The 20,513-nt window shown below is 42.2% G+C and overlaps 1 protein-coding gene across 1 annotated transcript; it reads left to right on the top strand.

Annotated features, from left to right (window-relative positions):
• The first annotated feature begins 8,984 nt into the window (after nucleotides 1-8,984).
• Nucleotides 8,985-19,451, top strand: slitrk3a (SLIT and NTRK-like family, member 3a). The gene is made up of 3 exons (XM_018681158.2): nucleotides 8,985-10,857; nucleotides 11,536-11,623; nucleotides 13,414-19,451. The coding sequence occupies exon 3, from the start codon at nucleotides 13,472-13,474 to the stop codon at nucleotides 16,184-16,186; it is 2,715 nt and encodes a 904-aa protein (XP_018536674.1). The 5' UTR covers nucleotides 8,985-10,857; nucleotides 11,536-11,623; nucleotides 13,414-13,471; the 3' UTR covers nucleotides 16,187-19,451.
• Nucleotides 19,452-20,513: the final 1,062 nt, after the last annotated feature.

Raw genomic sequence — 20,513 nt, 5'->3', positions numbered from 1 at the left:
GAGAGAGAGGACTTGGCACTGGAATGTGAGGTTGTGATTCTGGGCACTGCCCAGAAACTCACTATGTGTGGGAGTGGTGAGGGTGGGTTTTGGCCCTATGGGTGGGCCCTCAGTGGGTTGGGGTCAGTACTTTGTATCCAACTGGATGAGAAAAATCACTTCCTGCCAGCATTCAGTGTTGACATGAGGCAATGACGTTATTCAGCAGCTGCTATATGCTGAAGTTTTTATACGTGTAAGTATCTGTGTCTGTGTAGACATTTGTGCAGACATTTTCGTATTATACAATTGCTAAAACTTCAGTAGTGTTAGTGCATTAATAGTGTTAGCACATCCACATCTTATGCAGATTTAAGCTGTACATGCACTTCTTTGTGACTATGTTTACTTTTAAAATCTTTTAAGTGCTCTTGGATTGTTTTCTCTTCCTAATGCATGCAGCACAGTAAATTGATTCAACCACATCACTGATCTTTAGATGTAAAATGTTTGGAATTGCTGCAAAACATTTATTACACTTTAAGCCAACCAATATGTTTGGTACAAAACACATCCCAGCCAATACTTTGCATAATGCATGGCTTTCTAACAACTATTGACTGCATTGCCAAACTCTTAACTAGGGACCTATTTAAAAATCTTTAACATGTTCTCCTGCTTAATATTTATGTATCAACACTAATTTGTAGAAAATTAATACACATTAATTGGTATCAGCTGTTGTAATGGATACTAACATATATTTTCAATTTATCTTTCAAATGTTGATTAGAAGAAGAAAAGCACTAAAGTGGTGCACACAACCATTCCTTATATTTACTGCCAAGTTCTATTTTTATTCTGTCATAGCCTTACACACTTGTTTCTACATCTCCACACACTGATGACTTTGTCAGACCAACTATTCAATTACTGTTCTCCAAACAAATGTAGTCTCTGGACTGCCAGCTCAGTGAAGAGTATATCCCACTATCTTGATACAGATGACTAGACTAGTCTTCTGGCTAACCTCACCTGTCCTATCGATGGTGAGAGTGAGGTGAGAATGCAGCTACAGAGATATGCTGCTGCTGCTCCTCCTCATAGGTCATCCTACTAATTCCACAGAATGATAAACAGACATCTGTCAGCTGATAATTTCCTCCACTTCCACTGGCTCCAAAAGCCAGGGGCATTCAACACAAAGTGGACGCAAGGCCACTGATGCGTCAGTGGCACCAACTGGATGATGCGCATGATAGCCCTTTCAACTTCAACATCCATTGGCCAGATGGTGGGACAGATTGGTGGCAGCGAAGGCCAAAGATGGATACGAGAGCTCTCTAGCCTCTGCCCTACACCTGGTCATGAATCTTCTAATAGAATATAATCAGGTGTGGTGGAGCTGCTCAAATTGTGTCCCATCCCAGTTCATTTAAGAAGTTTCTTATGGCACCTAAAAGAATGTGACTGCCCTAGCAATTCAGGACCTACTTTGCAAAGTAGCTAGTTTTCATTATTTCCCAGTTAGTTTCATTATAGTTTTTGGAATGAAAAATGTAAATGAATAGATTACCTATGACATTCCTTGTATTTATTATTATCATTATTTTGCCACAGTATTTAACTTTTCTTTTGTATTTTTTTTTATTTGAAATATACTCCTAAATATATTTTAACATGAAGGGGATCTGTCAGAGGCTTCTGTGACCCAGACTCATTGTACAGCCAGCCAGCGTCACCAATCTAACCAATCACAGAAGGTCAAAGTTGGGGGTGGGAGCTCACAGCTGTCAGTCAATACATGATTTACAACATTATTTTAACATTTATTCATGCATTCAATGAGGACTATGTAAAACCATGAAGAAAATCACAATTTCAATGCCACCACATGAGGCCTTTCAAAGCAAACAGTACAAACTAACTGTAGGTTTGTGTGTTACTGATGTACCGCATCTTGTTTGTCCATCACTGCTAATGCTACTGGTAAACATAACACCAGTGTTTATGCCCCCTCTTTCAGCATATCCTCTTTATCTTGGTCAAACATTGAAAAACTGGCCAAAGCCCAGAGCTACTCTCGCCACATGGAGGTCAAAGAGTTGACCCAGTTCTTCCTGTATCTAGGTTCATTCCCTCTGTCAAAAACTGGGATGCAGGGGAAAACATGTCAGAGAGGGACTGAGAGAGAGAAAAACAATACCATTGCTTTAAATCTTCACCTGACACCAGGGGCAAACATGTCCCCGGAAAAGTAAGGAAGAGAAATGCTGTAGCTGAATAAATACAATGTGCTCGATATAAGACACACTTAGTACTTTTAAATAAATCCTCAGTTACCCCAAATCAATACCGTATTCAGCAAAGATTACATATATTTGATTGGAACTCTTCAGAATGAATTAGTTATCCAGATTTTTTGCATACTGCGCCTATGGTCATGAAAACATTGGGCTAAAAATAATGTATGACTCACTTCATCACCTTGTGACTTTAATAATGGCAGTTAGAGTTTGTGCCTGCAGCACAATGACCAAGCTGAGTATTCGGGCAAAGCCATGTATGCATGCTGCTCTGTTCATGCTCTTAAAACAGCAAAAAATACAGTGAAAGTGAACTAGAAATGTGAGATATGTTGTACATCAAATTCTCAAGCAAAACAGAGAACAACCAGGTGGCATTCATTCTAAATGAAACTGAACTTCAGGGGCTATCATAGGACACATTTCAGACAGACTTAACCGTCATCTGTCATGAGTTTCAAATGGTACCCCAGACATTTATTTGGTTTATTATTATCATAGCTGTCACAGCTTACATCTCTGTCAGTGGTGCCTCTCTATCTCGGTTAAACTGACAAAAGCTGGCCAAAACCCAGAACTAATCGTGTCACAGAGATGTCAGAGAGTTGACCCAGTTCTCCCTGTTTCTGGGTTCATTCTCTCCGTCAAAAACTGGGATGCAGGGGAAAGTGTGTCAGGGAAAAACAATGAGCACTGACACTGCCTTACATTGTTTTCTGACACCAACAATCTGATCATTGTGTATCACTGCAGATCACTGTGCAAATATGTCACCAAGCAAACTTTTAAAAAAGAGAGATTTCATGACACCCCAAAAATGGCTCCTGGAGCTCTGATTCATCTGGATTAAGGCCAGTTTAATCCATATTTATACAGGGACCACCGGAGTACTTGCAAACTACAGCTTAGAGGCTGTCTCACTACCAGCCTACAATATCCCCTCTTCTATCAGCGTCACATGAGATGATACATTTTTATACACAATGGACAGAGGCAAAAATAACAACTGCCTTTAGTTTAGTTAACTTTTAAACATAGCTGATACTCAACACTGGCTTTTCACAGATGTTGGAGAATCAAAGTAGTATCAAAGCTGTCACCTTTTGGTCATGTCATCAAGACTCACATGACCATCCATTCAAGATAACTGTAACTGAATGATTTTAGCTTAAAAGTACACAAAATATAGTTGTGAATCTCGTAGTCTGCAGCCTGTTAGTGTTAACTGTTTCATACTGCTTTGCCTTCTATCAGATGCAGATGCAGAACTCTAGAGAAAGACCTTCAAGGTTAATGAAAATGAATGAAAGAAGAAAGACAAGAGAAAGATTAAGTCAAAACAGTAGCTCTTATGAATTCCAGTGCCAGCTCCCATGAGGCTCCAACAAGTTTTTGCCCTCTCTCCACATTTCCCCCCTGACTGTCTCACTTCCCTCTGCTTTTTTTTCATAGACCAAAGCGGAGTTGGAGTACTACATTGATGAGGTGGTTGGCATTTAGGCTTACAAGGCTAAATTTTAAACCATTAGTCTTTTCCTCCGTTGCTGTGTGTGTGTGTGTGTGTGTGTGTGTGTGTGTGTGTGTGTGTGTGTGTGAGAGATTTTTTTTTTTTCAGATATCACCCCATCCTCACTAGACCTCTCTCCATCATTCTCTTTCTCCTTTTGCCATTGTAATTTACCCCAAAAAACTCGTTGAGGCAGCAACTAATGTTCTCAGCCCCCTCCCTCCCTCTCTCTCTCTCCCTTTCTCTCTTTAGCTCTCCAGGGAGAGCAGTGTGTGAGAATTAGGTCTCTCAGCAGACGTGTTGTGGGTATTTTTGCTCCGACAGTTTGGGGCTACAGCAAGTGGAGAGAGATAGTGGATGGGATGGTATTGTAGAGTCTGCGTATGTGTGTGTGTGTGTGTGTGTGTGTGTGTGTGTGTGAAGGAGAATGAGGGATAGTGAGAGTGAGAGAGAGAGTGCGAGAGAGAGAGAGAGAGAGAGACAAAAAGAGACGGAGAAAGAGAAAGAGCATAAGAGAGCAGGCTTTTGGCGAGGACACCATCTGGCCACAGGCTCAAAAACTCATCCAGTATGACTGCTCCAAGATAAACAAAACATGCATGCATTGAAGGTTCATACACAGACACATGCATGCACAAACCCACACACACAATAATCAGTGGTAATTGTCACTTGAGGTCAGTGATCTTATTGGGGTCATTAAAGATGTTCTGATGTGAAAGACCTGCTTAAGAGGTCTTTATACAAACATGAAATGGGAAACTTTCAAAGCCACTTTTATGTAGTTAGTCTTGTATTGTTAAACATGAAATATTATTTAATTGAAGACGTAATCAAAAGGCACAATGTAAAGTACATTGGTAATTAGACTGATTTCTAGTATTACAGCTCAGTGCCCCTAGTAATTATGTCCATATTGCACCATTGTGCTGCTTAGGATTTAGGTCCTGTCCCCATGTTCACTGTTCAATGAAGTAGTGTGGCAAGGTGGGAAATCAGTGTGGGAAATGGCATGTAGCTAGTCCAACTTTCATGCAGGAGATCAGAGTTCACCTCCCGTCACAGATATATGATTCACATTTTCATCACCCTTAACCCAGGTGTGTCTTAACCACCATTTACCCAACATAACCACAGTCTTTCTCTAAACATTGGCACTGGACATAAAATGAGTTGTCATCAGCCAGAAAAATTCAAGATTTTGCAGAATTGTTCAATATTGACATCATCTACTGACAGGGTGAACTCCTGAGCAAACTGAAGACTTTTTGTACATTGTTTGTTTTGTGTTTGTTGTTGAAGTATTTCAATTATACCATTCCTAATATCTGTTACATATTTAAATATATGCAAACTAACCCTAGCCTGTCAGAAATTTGGTTCTTACGGATTGACAATAGTCAAAGACAGTTACCTTGGTTTGGGTTTGGTAACGTATGGTTTAAAATCCCAGTCATTAGAGTAAACGTTATGTACACTGCCAAATCCTTTCAAAATTCCCTATTCAGGCAGATTTTTTAAAAAGTATTGATATTTTTTTCTTAAATAAGCCTATTTGGAACACATACTGTGTCATGTGCAAAGGCATTAAGAGTACAGAACCACGGTGATCTGCTTTTGAATTTCCTGATGTAACTTGTCCTAGTAACTACATGTCCTCATTTGAACTTTCTGTGTGATCTGTGCAAAGGAACTACCTAAATAGGCTGTGTGTGTGAGAGAGAGAAAAAGAGTGTGTGCATGTGTGTGTGTGTTGAGGGAAGGTGCAGAGGCAGAGACAGATGAAATGCAGTGACAGGGGCAGATAGGATGGAGTGTGCCCTATTAAATTACTATATTTAATCCTCTAATTATGCAAGAACCTAACAAAAAACACCACATTACCATAGGTACTCTTGTCCTGGTCCTCCTTTTTGTGCAGTGTAACAGTGTCAGAAACTTCAGTGACAGTGACAACATTGTTCCTGATTTTTATGATGAGAAGCTCAATGATGGTGTCTCAGGTCAAAAAGGACACGCTATGAGGCTGTCCTCACAGTGCGATGTTCTCATGAGACGATGACTCCTACACTGACTTTCTTTGTCTCAATGTCAGATAGTGTGTGTGTGTGTGTGTGTGAGAGAGAGAGAGAGAAAGAGAGAGAAAGAGAGAGAACGAGAGAGAGAGAGAGAGAGAGAGAGAGAGAGAGAGAGAGAGAGCACTTGTCTGCGTTTTATATTTGGATGCTCTTTTGTCCTGAACTTCATTCGCACAGTTGGGCCGATCACTCAGACGTGACCACATTAAAGTGCTGCTCAGTGGCCAACGCACACACAGAGACATGCACACACACAGAGTTCATACACTTGGGAAAAATTCAACAAACACAAACCCCAGTGTGAGGTTTAACTTATTCTCTGGCCCAGTATATTTGCAGTCACTAATCCTGTGAGAATCTGCTTCTACCATTGAAATTTATAATACTTGGGTTAATATCAAAAGGAGCACATGGGCTGAATTTTCTCTAGACTTCAATGGAAAAATATCTTAAGTGATTCTAAAAATGTGAGCATTGTTCAAATTGAATACAAACATTAACTGATCTTCTCAAAGAGTCTTTTCAGTTCTGCTTTCCAAGATAAAGTTTTCCCCAGCTACTGATTCTTAATGCCCAGACCAGGTTAGATTTTCACTGTGGAAGCACACTGAAATTTCAAGGCCATGTACTGAACTACAAAGAAAACTTTCAAAGTGAACGCAGCCACAGATTCCATATTTTCACACAATACTCTTCATAGCCTTGTCTATAGCCTCTTGTGACTGTCAGTTAGCACCCTTATACATTCCTCTTAATTGAACTGGAATCCACACAGCAGTGAATAAATTATAAAAAAGAAAAGAAAAATCAAATATGTCCACTCAAGTGAGCATGGTAACAATGTACTCAATTCACAAAATCTGCTATGTTTTTGAGCATAAGAAATTATCCATTCATTTCAGAGTATTTTTCTTCCCAGAATCCTCTGCTGTATGATTGAGTCAGTCTTTGTCTGTGTGGAATATAAGACTACTATGACCTTATAGCCACATAAAGGAACTCTGTCAGACAGGCAGTCACACTGACAAGCACATGGGCAGGCAGGTACGTCACCACAGAGACAGATGGACATGAAAGCAGGCAGCCAGTCAGCCAAAAAGGACGGCTATCAGGTAGAGAGACTGGCAGGCAGGCGGTCCAGTCGGCAGACAGCCAGGCAGGGGATGTAAGTGGACAGAAAGAAAGGCAGACCAGCATTCAGACATATTGACTCCCAGGCAGTCAGGCAGACTGACAGGCGGAGAGACAGAGAGATAGACGGACAGATAGACTGGGAATTATTTGACTGTGCCTTCCACCATCCTTTGTGGTCATCAAAGGGCTTAGGCAGGTGGCATGAGGTATGTCACAGAAAGCCCTGATGACAAGTAGTGAAGGGGTAATGGAAAGTTTCAAAAAGTGACAGAAAGAGGGGAAAGTTTTTAATGGAGACCAAACTTTTTTTTACCCTTTAACTTTTGCACTGGGTATAGGCCTATAGCCTTATATTTTACTGAAAATAGTTACTTTTCATGAGCAAGTTAAACTAACAGTGTGTGACCATACTTGTAACTTATATAGGATTGGGATATAAGATTGGGTCTTTTAGTTAGAGTGTTGTTCCCCTCTCCTAGCCATTTCTGTTTGAGTAGTGTCAAGTCATAATTAGAATGGCAGCTAAAGGTCGCCTAACAATAAAATGTAACTATGGGTCATAATAAGTTGCTCGCACACAAGACCTCTGGGCTTTTTTTTTTTTTAAACAAGAATACAGTCTTCAGTTATTCTGTTCATTGACCTCTTCACAGGAATGCATGTGTGACTGTATTAATCAAAATATGAAAAATCCTGATCTTTATGATGAATAAAGTAGTTGGGACAGTTTTATCTTTCACTGTGGGCCTGTGTAAATAGCTGACATCCCTCTGCTGTACAGACTGGATATGGGAGCATCTCATGCCTCTCTTCATTTCAGTGTGTAGCTGTGGTTGAGCAGTATTGACAGCCATTTCCTCCCTCGTTGGTTGCGGTGCCATTTGCTGTCCATGATGACAGAGTTGTCACTGACATCCCTTCATCATGCAGTGATGACCTTAAAATGTCACTGATGACTGAGTTGACTTTAACGCCCGTTGCCATGTCCAGACATCTCAGTCAGGCAGTTGTGACTGTGCTTTTCTTGGTATTTTTATCCTTCACATCAACATTATGATCAAGTGACACATTTGAGCATCTTGCCTAAGACTGGTGAGGAGATTCTTGTGTCCTTTGTGGCTTTTCCTAAGGATTGGCCCATCATTATACCTCTGAATTCTTTTGTTTTAAGGTTTATCTTATTCTTATTGAATGTTTTATTTGTGCTTCTGATCTTCTATCACCACAGTTAGTGTTTAAACCACAGACTGGTTAAGGTTATGAAAAAGACAGCATTGATGGTTAAAAGAAACTGTTGATTGTTGATAGGATTTGGGATTCAATAATGATGGCGCTTTGAAGCCTATAAAACAAAACCTTTATCAACTATGCAACAAACTCCTCATGACTTGACCTTTTTATGTTATGCCAACATTTTTGTCACACAGGTCTTTTGTTTTGACACAGTACTTGTCAAATCCAAAACATGGTGTGTCACTCAATGTGGAAAAGTCTAACTAGTGACCCCATTAGATCTGAATTACAATCACTGGGTTACTATTGCTTCATTGTGACAAACTCCGGCCAAACCATGTCCTGTGAGCTGAATGAAGGGTTTGTAGTGGCCTTATGTCAGTCTCTCTGACATTAGCTGACAGGCTGAAGGAGTGAATGATGGCTTTTCATAAAGAAGAATGGCAGTTTTACAGACCACCAGCTGCTCCCAAACACTCTCCTCCTCCCCCATCCACTGCTTGTGTGTGTGTCTCTGCATGTGCAATATGCTCGTGTGTATGGGCGTGTATAGGCTCTGGCTTAGGTTATGTGTATTTGCATCCTTAACACACTAGGAAACTTTTTTCCATATCTGTTAGTACCAGTGTGTATAGAGTTACGACTGTAGGACATGATCTAGGACACATGCATTGTCACGGATTCTGCACTGAAATAAATTTAAAATATTAATAGAAAAGTCTCCTGACCCGTATAAAACAACATGTAGGACAGCAACAACAGGACAGATTAATTTATTTCCTATATGCCCAGATGATGAGAGTCTCCCCTGAGCTCATCATTTAGCCTATTTTCATCCATCATGATATGTGAAGTGATAAAATCCCAACGGGGGTTACAAACATGATAAAGCTTTACCTGTCTAATGCTAAACATTTTAGGATATTTTGGATTCTGTGGGGTTAGGGGACCACAAGGGACCATACTGCACAGACCACCCTTATTCCACCTAATTTCTCATATAAATCTATGTAACAGTTTCATAACATAGGAACAGAGTCAACTGTCATCAGCATTAGTTGATCCCTTATGCGCAACTGTTTCAGATCTCCTGAGAAATGTGAAACAAAATAGGCTATTAGACAAAGCCTCCCTCACACCTCACATCTTACTCTCTATACAGTTACTCTGACTGTAAATATAGACAGTGCCTGTGTTAATACAAGTATTCCAACAGTCTGATATCATGGTTTTATTGTAATGATGGCTCATAGTGGCAACGTTTCAGGTTGTGCGTTATAATCAGAAACACTGTGGGAAGATTTCAACTTTCCACTGCAATCAGCCCCCCTCCTTGCAGAGCTGCAAGAAGTGGAAATCGTGATGGTGTCTCAGTTGCTTGTGAGCTCTGGCTTGGCTTGCAGCTCACAACACGGGCTTGTGTTGCCCGCTGGAGGCGAGGCGGGGGAAGGCACGCGAACGGAAGGAAAGGATGAAGCGCTCCGTATTTCCCCGTCTCTCCCCCGCTCGCTGTAGTTAGTCGTGGCCACCCTCTTCGTCTCTTACAGCAGAGAGAGAGCGGTATTGGCAGGGTGAGGGGTGCCAACTCCACATTTTTGCTGCAGCCGAGTAAACTAAAAAGATTTAGTATCATTGTGATTATGATCACGCATATCTCAATAATAAAAAAAATCATCATGTAAAAAGAGAGAGCGAGAGAGAGAGAGTCCTCCTGCGTCCTGACTGTCATCCACAGGTCTGGAAGTCTCACCCACCCCGCGCAGCGCGCTCCCTGACTCTTATTTATATATTTCTCCTGGATGCGCGCCCTCTCTGCGAAAGCCAGAGCGCTCCTCACTCTCTCCTCTCTTCACTTCGTTTCCTCTCCTCCTCTCGACAGCATCCAGAACTATAGCGCAACCGTCCCCATCACTCTTTTTCCTCCCCTCCTCCTCTTTCTCTCACCGCCAAATCTCTCTCCTCTGCGTCTCTCACCCCTTCGCCCCCCACCCCCACCCCTCTCCATCTCCCCGGATCAGTCCCTCACTCCTCTGACGCACGACAGGGAAACGGACCCGAAGAAAGAAAGAAAGAAAGAAAGAAAAAAGCAGCAGCTGACCAAAACCGCCAATATGATCCACAGACTCCTGCTGTTGCTGCTGCGCCGAACACAGGCACGGTGCTGAAGCCGAGGGGAGAACACTCTCACCCGGCTACACTGTTGTTGAGCGCTCGCTCGGGAGGCGGCGGCGGCTGCGGAGGAGGAGGAGGTGGTGGAGGAGGAGGAGGAGGAGGAGGAGGAGAGGGGAGGAAGAGGAAGCGGACGGGCACAAGTCGAGGACTTGCATTTTAAGCAAACTGCTTAGAAAAAAAGAGGAGACGAGAAAGAAGGGGAGAGAGTCAGAGTCATCGGAGAGCGAGAGAGTGAGAGAGATTGCATTCCTATCACGTCTTCATTTCTCCCCTCTCCTCTCTTTTGCTTCAGTCACTGAGGGGGGGAGGGAGAGAGAGAGAGAGAGAGAGAGAGAGAGGGAGGGAGGGAGAACGAGAGGGGGGGGGAGAAAGAGAGAGATCTAACAAGATTCAAACTAGTGGTCTGTTTTTTTCCCCCGATGCTTTCCAATCGCAGAACGAAACTAAGGTGAGTGGTTGTTTGCCTGTGCGTGAGTGTATCTTTAGGGAAATCTTATGCAGATGGGTGCATGAGTGAGTGTGTGTCTGTGTGTGTTTATATGCTTACTGGTGTCTGCATAGCCATGGACTTCAAAAAGGGAAGCTCTCTTCATAGATCCAGGACAACGGATCGTAGGGATCCAGTCGACTGATCAATAGTCGCTTGTTTTTTAATCCACCGTTTTCCTGCCAATGTCACGACGAAAGGCTACTGCATTATGCTTGGCATGTGTTTCAATAAACGCTCTGCTCTCTCCGCTGTATTGACAACGAGATTATTTTGGGGGGGAAATTTTCGGTAGATGGTGGCAGGATTATCGAACGTTTTGGTTAGACTGAGCTTGTTACATGTCATCATAACTTAGTTTAATGTAAATTTAAGATCAACATCTCTTAATAGCTCGTTTTGAAAATGCCACTAACGACGAGCAGCACTTTTAATTCATGTAAGTACAGGGGGCTGTGGAGAATCTCCCCAGCTTCGTTTTTGAATCCGTGGCTCATTCACATGCGCATCTCCTCTTCCTCTCTCCCTCCTCAGTCAGTGCCCTGCTCTCTCTTTTTACATCTCTCCCTCTTCCGTTTCCACCTGATCCTCTCTAACGGTTCGGTTCAACCATCCCATTTCTCGTTCTTTTCCTCACAGCCCGGCATCGGACGGTGAGCGGGACGCACCGGGCAACGACAGGACACATCGCAGGAGGATATGTGAAGTTGGAATCCCAATAAACTAAGTACGTATACCACCCGCTTTGATACTTCCCACGGGAATATATTATATGGCACGCATTTTTTAAATTGCTTTAAATGTCGTCATTACTTTTTTGACATCGCATCTGCGCTGTTTGATCTCTAACATGGAAGCAGGATCAATAAATCCAGGAGGTTTACGCACGGAGAGAGAAATGCAAACTGAATTTCGCAGCGAAGGAGATCGTGTTCACGGATCTTTTTTTCCTTGGTGCGTTTTTCTGTCACGTCTTTTTGGGGGATTACAATATATTTCGTTTTTTCCTCATTTTTCCTTTTCCCTGTCGCTGGGCTTTTGATTTCAGCACCACGGACAGCGGCTCTGCTCCGGCAGACGGTCCCAGCGCATCTTCTCTGGATTTTGAGCACCCTTGTTTGAACGGACAGCACTGTGTGTGTGTGTGTGTGTGTGTGTGTGAAGAGTCACAGCCCACATAAAAGATATTGTGAGGCTATTTGCATGTGTGTATGTGTGTGTGACTTTTACCCACTTAACACCATGGAGATTCTGTACAGAACCTTCGATCGGCCCATCTTTTTTCATCTTTTCTTAAAAAAACATCAAAGCAAAATTTTAAAGGCATTTATTATTATCAATTATATTATTACCTTCTGTCATTCCTAATTTATGTACACATCATATTTTTTATCGAATTTGCTCAAACACGCTCGTTTGAGCTTCGCCCACTGAGCCTCGCTCTTGCGCCGCTGCTCCCCTAATCCTCAAACGGCATCACCTCCTGGGAAAGCCAGTAGAAGTTGCATTGAATGTATTTTTGTCAAAAGGCAGGTTCAGTTAAAATCAATAAGTTGACAGATTTCCTTGTTCGTTGGGTTTACATGTGGGGATTTAACCCATGAAAACGCCGAGGGCAAATAACCCAGCCGTAGTCTGCAGATCGGAATCATAGGAACTATTGAGCCATTTTCCTTTTTCGTCCGAATTTTTGAAATCTTCACGCTACATTCAGACCTTGCATCTTCTGTAGCCTTAGTGGTATTGTTTACATATTATTTATTATTTTTATTATATTTTATCAGATTTCAATAGCTTTAAGATGGGAATATACAATAAACAATACGCGGAGAATCATTTTAACGAGATGGATGTTCAGCAAGTACATCATCGGTAGCCCATCTCGTCCCACTAATGGTCATCAAGCTGACACCTTTTCCGTTCCCGTCCTCTTCGATGCACCTACTCTAATTTTCACCGCGCATCTCTGGATTCCCATTTACCGAAAGAGGGACTGAGGTTCCTGTTATGTAATAAACACAGCAGAGGGACTGTGTCTCCTCACCAGTAACCCCATCCACCTGCTGTTGTCCTTCGTTTATTCATTGCGATAAGCATCTCTGAGGTGATTTATTGCGACCTTACCAGCATATCTGCTGTATAATAAATGGCATTCCCGCCTATAGGATGACGGTAAATGTCTGAGTGTAGAGATTTGTTTGTGTTTGTGTATCACAATACCCATCCAAGAGTGCTGGGGTTATATTTTGTTTGCAATATCCAGCAGTGATGCAACATCTTAAGTAGTCTCCAATGTCATTCTATTATTAATTGGTATTCATTTCAAAGCCGTCTTCCATTCTACTGAAACTAATGTAGCCTTCCTCTCCTCTCCTTCTCTCTGCCTGCCTGTCTCACCTCAAACTTCACTTTGTGTGGGTGTGTGCGTGTGTACCTGTGTGTGTAATCGCTACCCCCATTCCCTCCCCCTTTCCATTCTCTCTCTCTCTCTCTTTCTCTCTCTCTTCTCTGTTGCAGTGCTGTGAAGTGGCTCTGTCCCTGGAGCCGAGACTTCATCCCCTTGGTGTCAGCGAGGATGCTGTGGGTTACCTTGCTGAGCACCATAGCCTTAGGATGGACCACCCCGATCCCACTACTAGAGGACTCCGAGGAGATCGACGAGCCCTGCTTCGAGCCCTGCTATTGCGAGGTCAAGGAGGGCATTTTCCATGTCCACTGTGACAGTAAAGGATTTACAAATGTCAGCCAGATTGCACAGATATGGAGCCGGCCCTTCAAGCTCAATCTGCAAAGAAACTCTATGAGGAAGCTTTACTTTAACAGTTTCCTCCATCTCAACAATGCCATATCCATTAATCTGGGTAATAATGCCTTGCAAGATATCCACGCTGGAGCGTTCAATGGCTTAGGAATACTCAAACGGCTATTCCTACATGAAAACAAACTAGAAGTTTTCCGTAATGACACTTTTCTGGGGTTGGAGAGTTTAGAGTATCTCCAGGCGGACTACAATGTTATCAAAAGGATTGAAAGTGGTGCATTCAGGCACCTTCACAAATTGAGAGTGCTCATACTAAATGACAATCTGATCCCTGTGCTCCCAAATTATCTTTTCCGCTCTGTGTCACTTACACATCTGGACCTGAGAGGAAACAGACTAAAGACATTGCCGTACAAGGGCACGCTGGAGTATGTTGGGAGGAGCTTAATGGAAATCCAGTTGGAGGAGAACCCCTGGAACTGTGTGTGTGAGATTGTCCAGCTAAAAACGTGGCTGGAGAGAATCCCTTATACAGCTTTGGTGGGTGAGATCACATGTGAGTACCCATTCCACTTACATGGGAAAGACTTGCGGGAAATCAAACGCAGTGAGCTCTGTCCGCTGCTCTCCGGTGCAGAAATTGAGGCCAAGCTGGGAATTCCCCGGGTCCCATTCAGCAATGAGAACACATGGCCTACTAAACCTTCCTCCATGCTCTCCTCCTTTCATAACACAGCATCTTCTGTGGAATACAAGGAAAGAGTTGTCAAGCCTACCAAACGTCCTCGGCCCACAAAGAACCCCCCAACTCCTCGTAGCATCTACCCAGGCGTCAACCAACCCCCTATTGCTGGCTACCAAACAAGGCCTCCCATCCCCATAATTTGTCCAGCTGGATGTATCTGCAACCTTCACATCAATGACTTGGGGCTGACGGTGAACTGTAAAGAGAAAGGCTTTCACAACATCTCTGAGCTCCTGCCTCGGCCCCTCAATGCCAAGAAATTGTATCTCAGTGGGAACCTAATACAGAAAATCTACCGTTCTGATTTCTGGAATTTCTCAAGTTTGGATTTACTGCATTTAGGGAATAATCGGATATCCTACGTCCAAGAGGGCGCCTTTATTAACCTGCCAAACTTGAAAAGTTTATATCTGAATGGGAATGACATTGAGAGGCTCACCCCTGGGATGTTCCGGGGGCTTCAAATGTTGAGTTATCTTTACTTTGAGTATAATGTCATTCGTGAGATACAACCTAACTCCTTCTCCCTAATGCCAAATCTCCAGCTGGTTTTCCTCAATGACAATCTGCTACGTTCCCTCCCCACTGATGCCTTCGCTGGCACCAACCTTGCACGCCTCAACCTCCGCAACAACTACTTCCTTTCCCTGCCTGTGCGTGGTGTTCTGGAGCATCTGACCTCCATTGTCCAGATTGATCTCCATCAGAACCCTTGGGACTGCTCCTGTGATATCATCCCCCTCAAACAGTGGCTGGAAAAGCTCTCCTCTGTCATTGTGGTTGGAGATGTCATCTGCAAGACACCTGAGTTTGCTTTTGGGAAGGATCTGCGCTCACTGGAGGTTGAGGTCATCTGTCCTGAGCTGAAGTATTCTTCAGGTCCTTCGCCAGCCCTGCCTGGTGGGGATGACCTCACAACGGGCAGCTCTGACATGGGGGAGGCAGGTGGGAGAGGAGCTGTCCCACTGTCTGTCCTCATCCTCAGCCTACTCATCCTCTTCATCTCTGCTGTTTTTGTGGCTGCCGGGCTTTTCGCTTTTGTTCTCCGTCGCAGGAAGAAGCTGCCCTTCCGGAAACGTTCTGAGGTAGATCTGACAGGGATCCAGATGCAGTGCAGGATTTTTGAGGATCCACCAAGGCAGAGTAGTGCTGGTAACACTGGAACACCGGAGAAACCGACACCTAGTATGCACACACACTCTCACACTAGTCACACACATGCCCATGGTCACGTTTATGATTACATACCCCACCCTGTAACTCAGATGTGTAACAACCCCATCTATAAGCCTAGAGAGGGGGAGATAGCAGAGGAAGACAGAGCACAGTTTTCAGAGAAGAAAGACAATGGCAGCAGTAGCAACAGTAACTACAGAACCTTGTTAGAGAAAGAGAGAGAGTGGACCCTGGCCGTCTCCAACTCTCAACTCAACACCATCGTCACAGTCAACCACACCACAGCTGACATGGCAGGATTTCATGAGAACGGAGGGCTCTGCCCTACAGTAATTGACAGTCAGAGGCCCACACCGACAGTGGGCTTTGTAGACTGTTTGTATGGGACAGTACCCAAACTAAAGGACATGCATGTGGCGCATGCGCACCCACCAGGCATGCAGTACCCCGATTTGCAGCAGGATGCACGGCTGAAGGAGACATTGCTTTTCACGGCGGGGAAAGGCTGCTACCCCGACCCGTCCCAAAGCGATTACCTCGAGTTAAGGGCCAAACTTCAAACCAAGCCGGATTACCTCGAAGTCTTGGAAAAATCTTACCGGTTTTAACATCTCTAGCCCATGGAGAAGAAAAAACAAAACAAAAAAACACAAAGTCAACACATTCACTTTGCCACCCTCAAAACTAAATCACTCCAAACCAATATTGAAAAATAAACTTGAAAAAGCAGCATGATATAAAATAAAATATTATATTACAGTTACAACGTTTCCCCCCCAAATCACTTTGGAGGAGAGGCCATTCTCAGATATTTCAATGAAGTGCCTTTTTTTCAGAGTAGCCAGCAATGTCAACAGCCGTTATTTTTATAATATATAAATATCTCTATATGCCCAAGAGAGAGCAAAAGAGGAAGGAGAGGGGCACCGGGGAATAAAACATACAAAGAATCCTAAAACACATCTGTCACTAAAACCCCTTTTTATGGAGTTACCATGATGTGCAAGACAAACGGGAGCTGGACGTCTCCCTGACATGGGGTTTTATTTCTGTCTCTTTTACCCCTGACTAGGATGTACAAACACCCGGAGGCCGTGCACATAAAGTTTGCAGGAAATGATCGAAAGAGAGAAAAAAAATACATATATTAAAATGAACTGCAGTTTGCTGCATGCACTCGCTTCAGTGCAGGAAGCGAGGGGATTTACTCAGAACTATCACATCACATTATGAACAGAGATACTGCAACGCATTTACAGTTCAGTGTTCTATTTAATTTTTATATCTTATTAATATGGTTATTACTATTAATGAGGACTTCTGTCTATATCAGGGTGCTTCTCGTAAAAAGGACGCGCCGACGCACGGATGGTAAAACATTTGTGAATATTATTATAAGACAACGCTCAAGGTTTTCTGGATATTTCCACGCACTTTGTTAAGACCCCACCCCCACCCCACCCCCTCCATTGCTTCTGGATTCCCCATCGTCACCCACTAACAGCTTTGTAGGAGGCACTTTTAATGTTTTCTCTCTCACAAAGATTTGAAGAAAAATGTGCATATATTTATTCTGTAATTTCAGTGAAGAATTTAATTGTAAAGGTAATGTTAAATCAATGTATAGTGATTATGCGTCTGGTATAGCCTTCTTAATAAAAACAAACTCTTCAATCAAATGATGAAAGGGTTGATGCCACGGGAACCTGTGTGTGAAGCGCTACTGACAGGCTGTGTATGTGGTGTCTTGTTAAAATGGCATGTTGAATCTGTGGCCAACCATCATGGGATGATGTTCCTGGAGATGGAAGAATAGAGTGCTAGACAGGGATGTAGTGGAGGGCAATAACATTTACACTTAGTTCAGCTCCTTTTTATTTTCAGATTAGCACTAAATTAAATAATAGGGAAAGGAAAGATACAGTACAAACTATTGGTAGTTGGCCCAATGATCTTCATCTGCTGGATATCATAGCGTGCAATTTTCATCTGCCAGTACATTATTGGTCCTAGCTGGATGCAATCTGAAGGTATAAGATACAGAAAAAGCAATGCCAGAACAAGTCAAGTGAATGCTGCTGGTTTTGAAGTAGATGATTAGAGAGGATATACCAAATCAGTGAGGCACGCTGCGATTTTCATTATCTAAACGGGTACTGCTGATTTAGGCTAATAAACAGCAATTGAGGGGGTGAGTGAAAACGTGATTGGAAGTAGCTCTTTGAATTTGCGCATCTAATTTCTGACTCCCTCCAAAGTAGCAGTGTGGGTTCACTCCACTGGGGGGCGATAAAAAGGTGTTCAGATTTATTGGGCATTTGGTAGACTGGATGGAGTTACAATGTAATGCACAAATTGTCATCAAGGTCACCAATTCTCATATTCAGTATGAATTATTTTCAAAAAATCTATATATAAAACCCACAAGTGGCATAAAATAATTTTGTATTCATTTCAGTGCAGTTTAATCTGTTTCATGTTTTATTTTTCCTTATTTCAACCATTTAACTTGAAAATGGCAGAACAAAGCAGGTAATTCTTGCTGTGTCAACAAAATTAGACTTTTTTATTTCTATTTTAAAGAAATTTTGCAAAAGAGAACTGCTTTTACATACTGTCATTTCTTATGTTTGTTCAAGACTGTTGATTAGTGACACTGAAATTCCTAGTGGTAAATTAATCCTCAATTGTCTCCTCCACAGCAACCATCATTTGCTAATCTTTTTGCTGCAATATTTTTCATATTTCTTATTTCCTTATCCAAGCCTGATTCTCTTTTGGGACCAAATAGTACACATAGACAAACAAACAAACACACAAACAAACAAAAAAAAACAAAACAAAAAAAAAAAAAAAAAAAAAAAACAAGAAACAGCTGTGGAGTAAATATGGTATTGCAGTGCACACCATCATCATAGTGCTATTTCCTTTTCTCTTTCCTAAGGTAAAATTTTAATTTGGGAAAAATATAAAGCAATCTTGATGTCTATAAATTTGTGATTATCTATGGAAAGGAGGGTGCATTTGTGGGTTTTCTTTTCTTTTTTGGTGGTTTGATTTGTTTTTATTTTGCTTTTTTTCTCTAAATGGGCATGATATGCAATTTGTTTTGATTTCAATAGGTTTACTAGGAGTGGTGATCCTCAGTTGAAATTGGGTGTTATAGTTTTTCATATGTGTCAACTTACACTAAGTGGAAGATATGTAGCAAACCACATACTTCCCTGTTCCGTGGGAAGGCCCTTAACTAGTTGGAACAGTCATCTCCAGTATAGATCATCAATGATCCGGTTTATAAGCTTGCTTAATATGGACCATTTTACCTTGTGTTGTATTAATTGTTTTGACAATTACTGTTGCTCAAATGAGTGGAGGTCACCTTCATATAAAGCCTTTGTAAGCATGGTAGCATTACATTAAGGCTCTTTGTTTTCCGCTCACAGAAAGTTTCACAATGCTGTACCCCCATGTTCTGCTGCCCCACCTCATTTGTCTGCTCCTTTTTTTACTTTATTACTTATACATACACATATACAGACATGCGCACACGGACACATAAAGCCTTCCTTTCCCTGACCAAGAGGTTAGACTCTATGGTCAGCATTTTCAGTGTGCACTCAGTTTGATTAAAAACATAATGCATTACTCTGTTAACCCCAACCCTCACCATCATCCCCAACTTCCCCAAATGAATAAATAAATAAAGTTTTGGGATCATTGATGATTTTGCTATAGTCCCATATCTTGGCAACCTTTTATCCTCTACCCCCCCATCACCCACCCACAATAACATTTCACAAATGAGTGCTGGGCTTTGTCCCATTATACCATGCTGAGTGGTTTTATCCCAATAAATCCTCTTGTTATCCTGCACTAATATCTCCAAGTGATTTCATACTTTGGTGAAATGTTAGATAAAGGCATCTGAAGGGATTGAAGGTTAGCTAAATGTTTCTCTTTTGTATGAAATGTAAACATGCACTGCTTGTTTGAATCTGTCTCTGTTACACCAGTGATATTTGAATTTCACAGTGGAGTTAACCTTTCCTTCAACATCTCTCTTGAGGTTTGTACGTTGGCAAGACTACAGCACGGTAAATGCAGCGTGTGTCTTTCTTTCTGTCCTTGGCTTTCTCTGTCTCGGTCCCTTCAAGGTTGTTTCTCTCTCTCTCTCTCTCTCTCTCTCTCTCTCTCTCTCTCTCTCTCTCATCGACTTGCAGTGTGTCTGTCTCTCTGTCCTGATGCTCACCTTTTCATACTTGCAATATTTGAATGAAACCCACATACTTTAGTTAGCGGTGTCATGCATCCCCCAGCCTTATTAAGATATATCTTGTGCTGGATTGATGGCAGTCGATGGACTGTTCACTGGCACTGTTACACTAATCTAGCAATGCAAACTGCAATTACACAGTGACAATAACTTACTATGCTGTAAATGTTCTGCAAGGCTTTTGTCTGAAGTTGGTTTTGCTCTCTTTGTAGTTGAGCTGAACTGTGAGAATGCTTGGCACTCTTTCCTTCAGGCGTTTATCTAACAGTCTTATTAGAACATAATGCAGAACATAATGCAGCAATGCATGCTTATTAACGCACACATAATGACACATAATTCTATATCAGCCAGCTGATTTAGACATTAACCATGACATAACTGTTTCAAATTAGCTCCTTTAAGAGATACGAGATACCATAAGCCTATTAGAAAAGCTTCTGTAGGCTCTCACACCAGCTCAGAATTCACTCTAGCCATTTGCTGTCAAGTGGTTATTTTTATGTGTTGAGTGGAGGTGGTAACCTGAATGTGACTGTGTGGAGTGCAGGTGTACTTTTTAGGTGGTCCCTGGGGACATGGTTTCATGTGTGGTTTGGTGTTATATTTTCGTCTTTTCCTCTGGCATTTTTGCTCAGTATATTTTTGGGCCTGGGGTTGTT

This window comes from Lates calcarifer, linkage group LG21 (assembly GCF_001640805.2).
Source record: "Lates calcarifer isolate ASB-BC8 linkage group LG21, TLL_Latcal_v3, whole genome shotgun sequence".
NCBI classification, from domain to species: domain Eukaryota; kingdom Metazoa; phylum Chordata; class Actinopteri; family Centropomidae; genus Lates; species Lates calcarifer.
Note: the sequence above shows the minus strand (reverse complement) of the source record. Positions and strands in the feature narration are given on the sequence as shown.

Excerpts from the sequence above, each read along its gene's own strand:
- slitrk3a (XM_018681158.2), top strand. The coding sequence starts at position 13,472 with ATGCTGTGGGTTACCTTGCTGAGCACCATAGCCTTAGGATGGACCACC.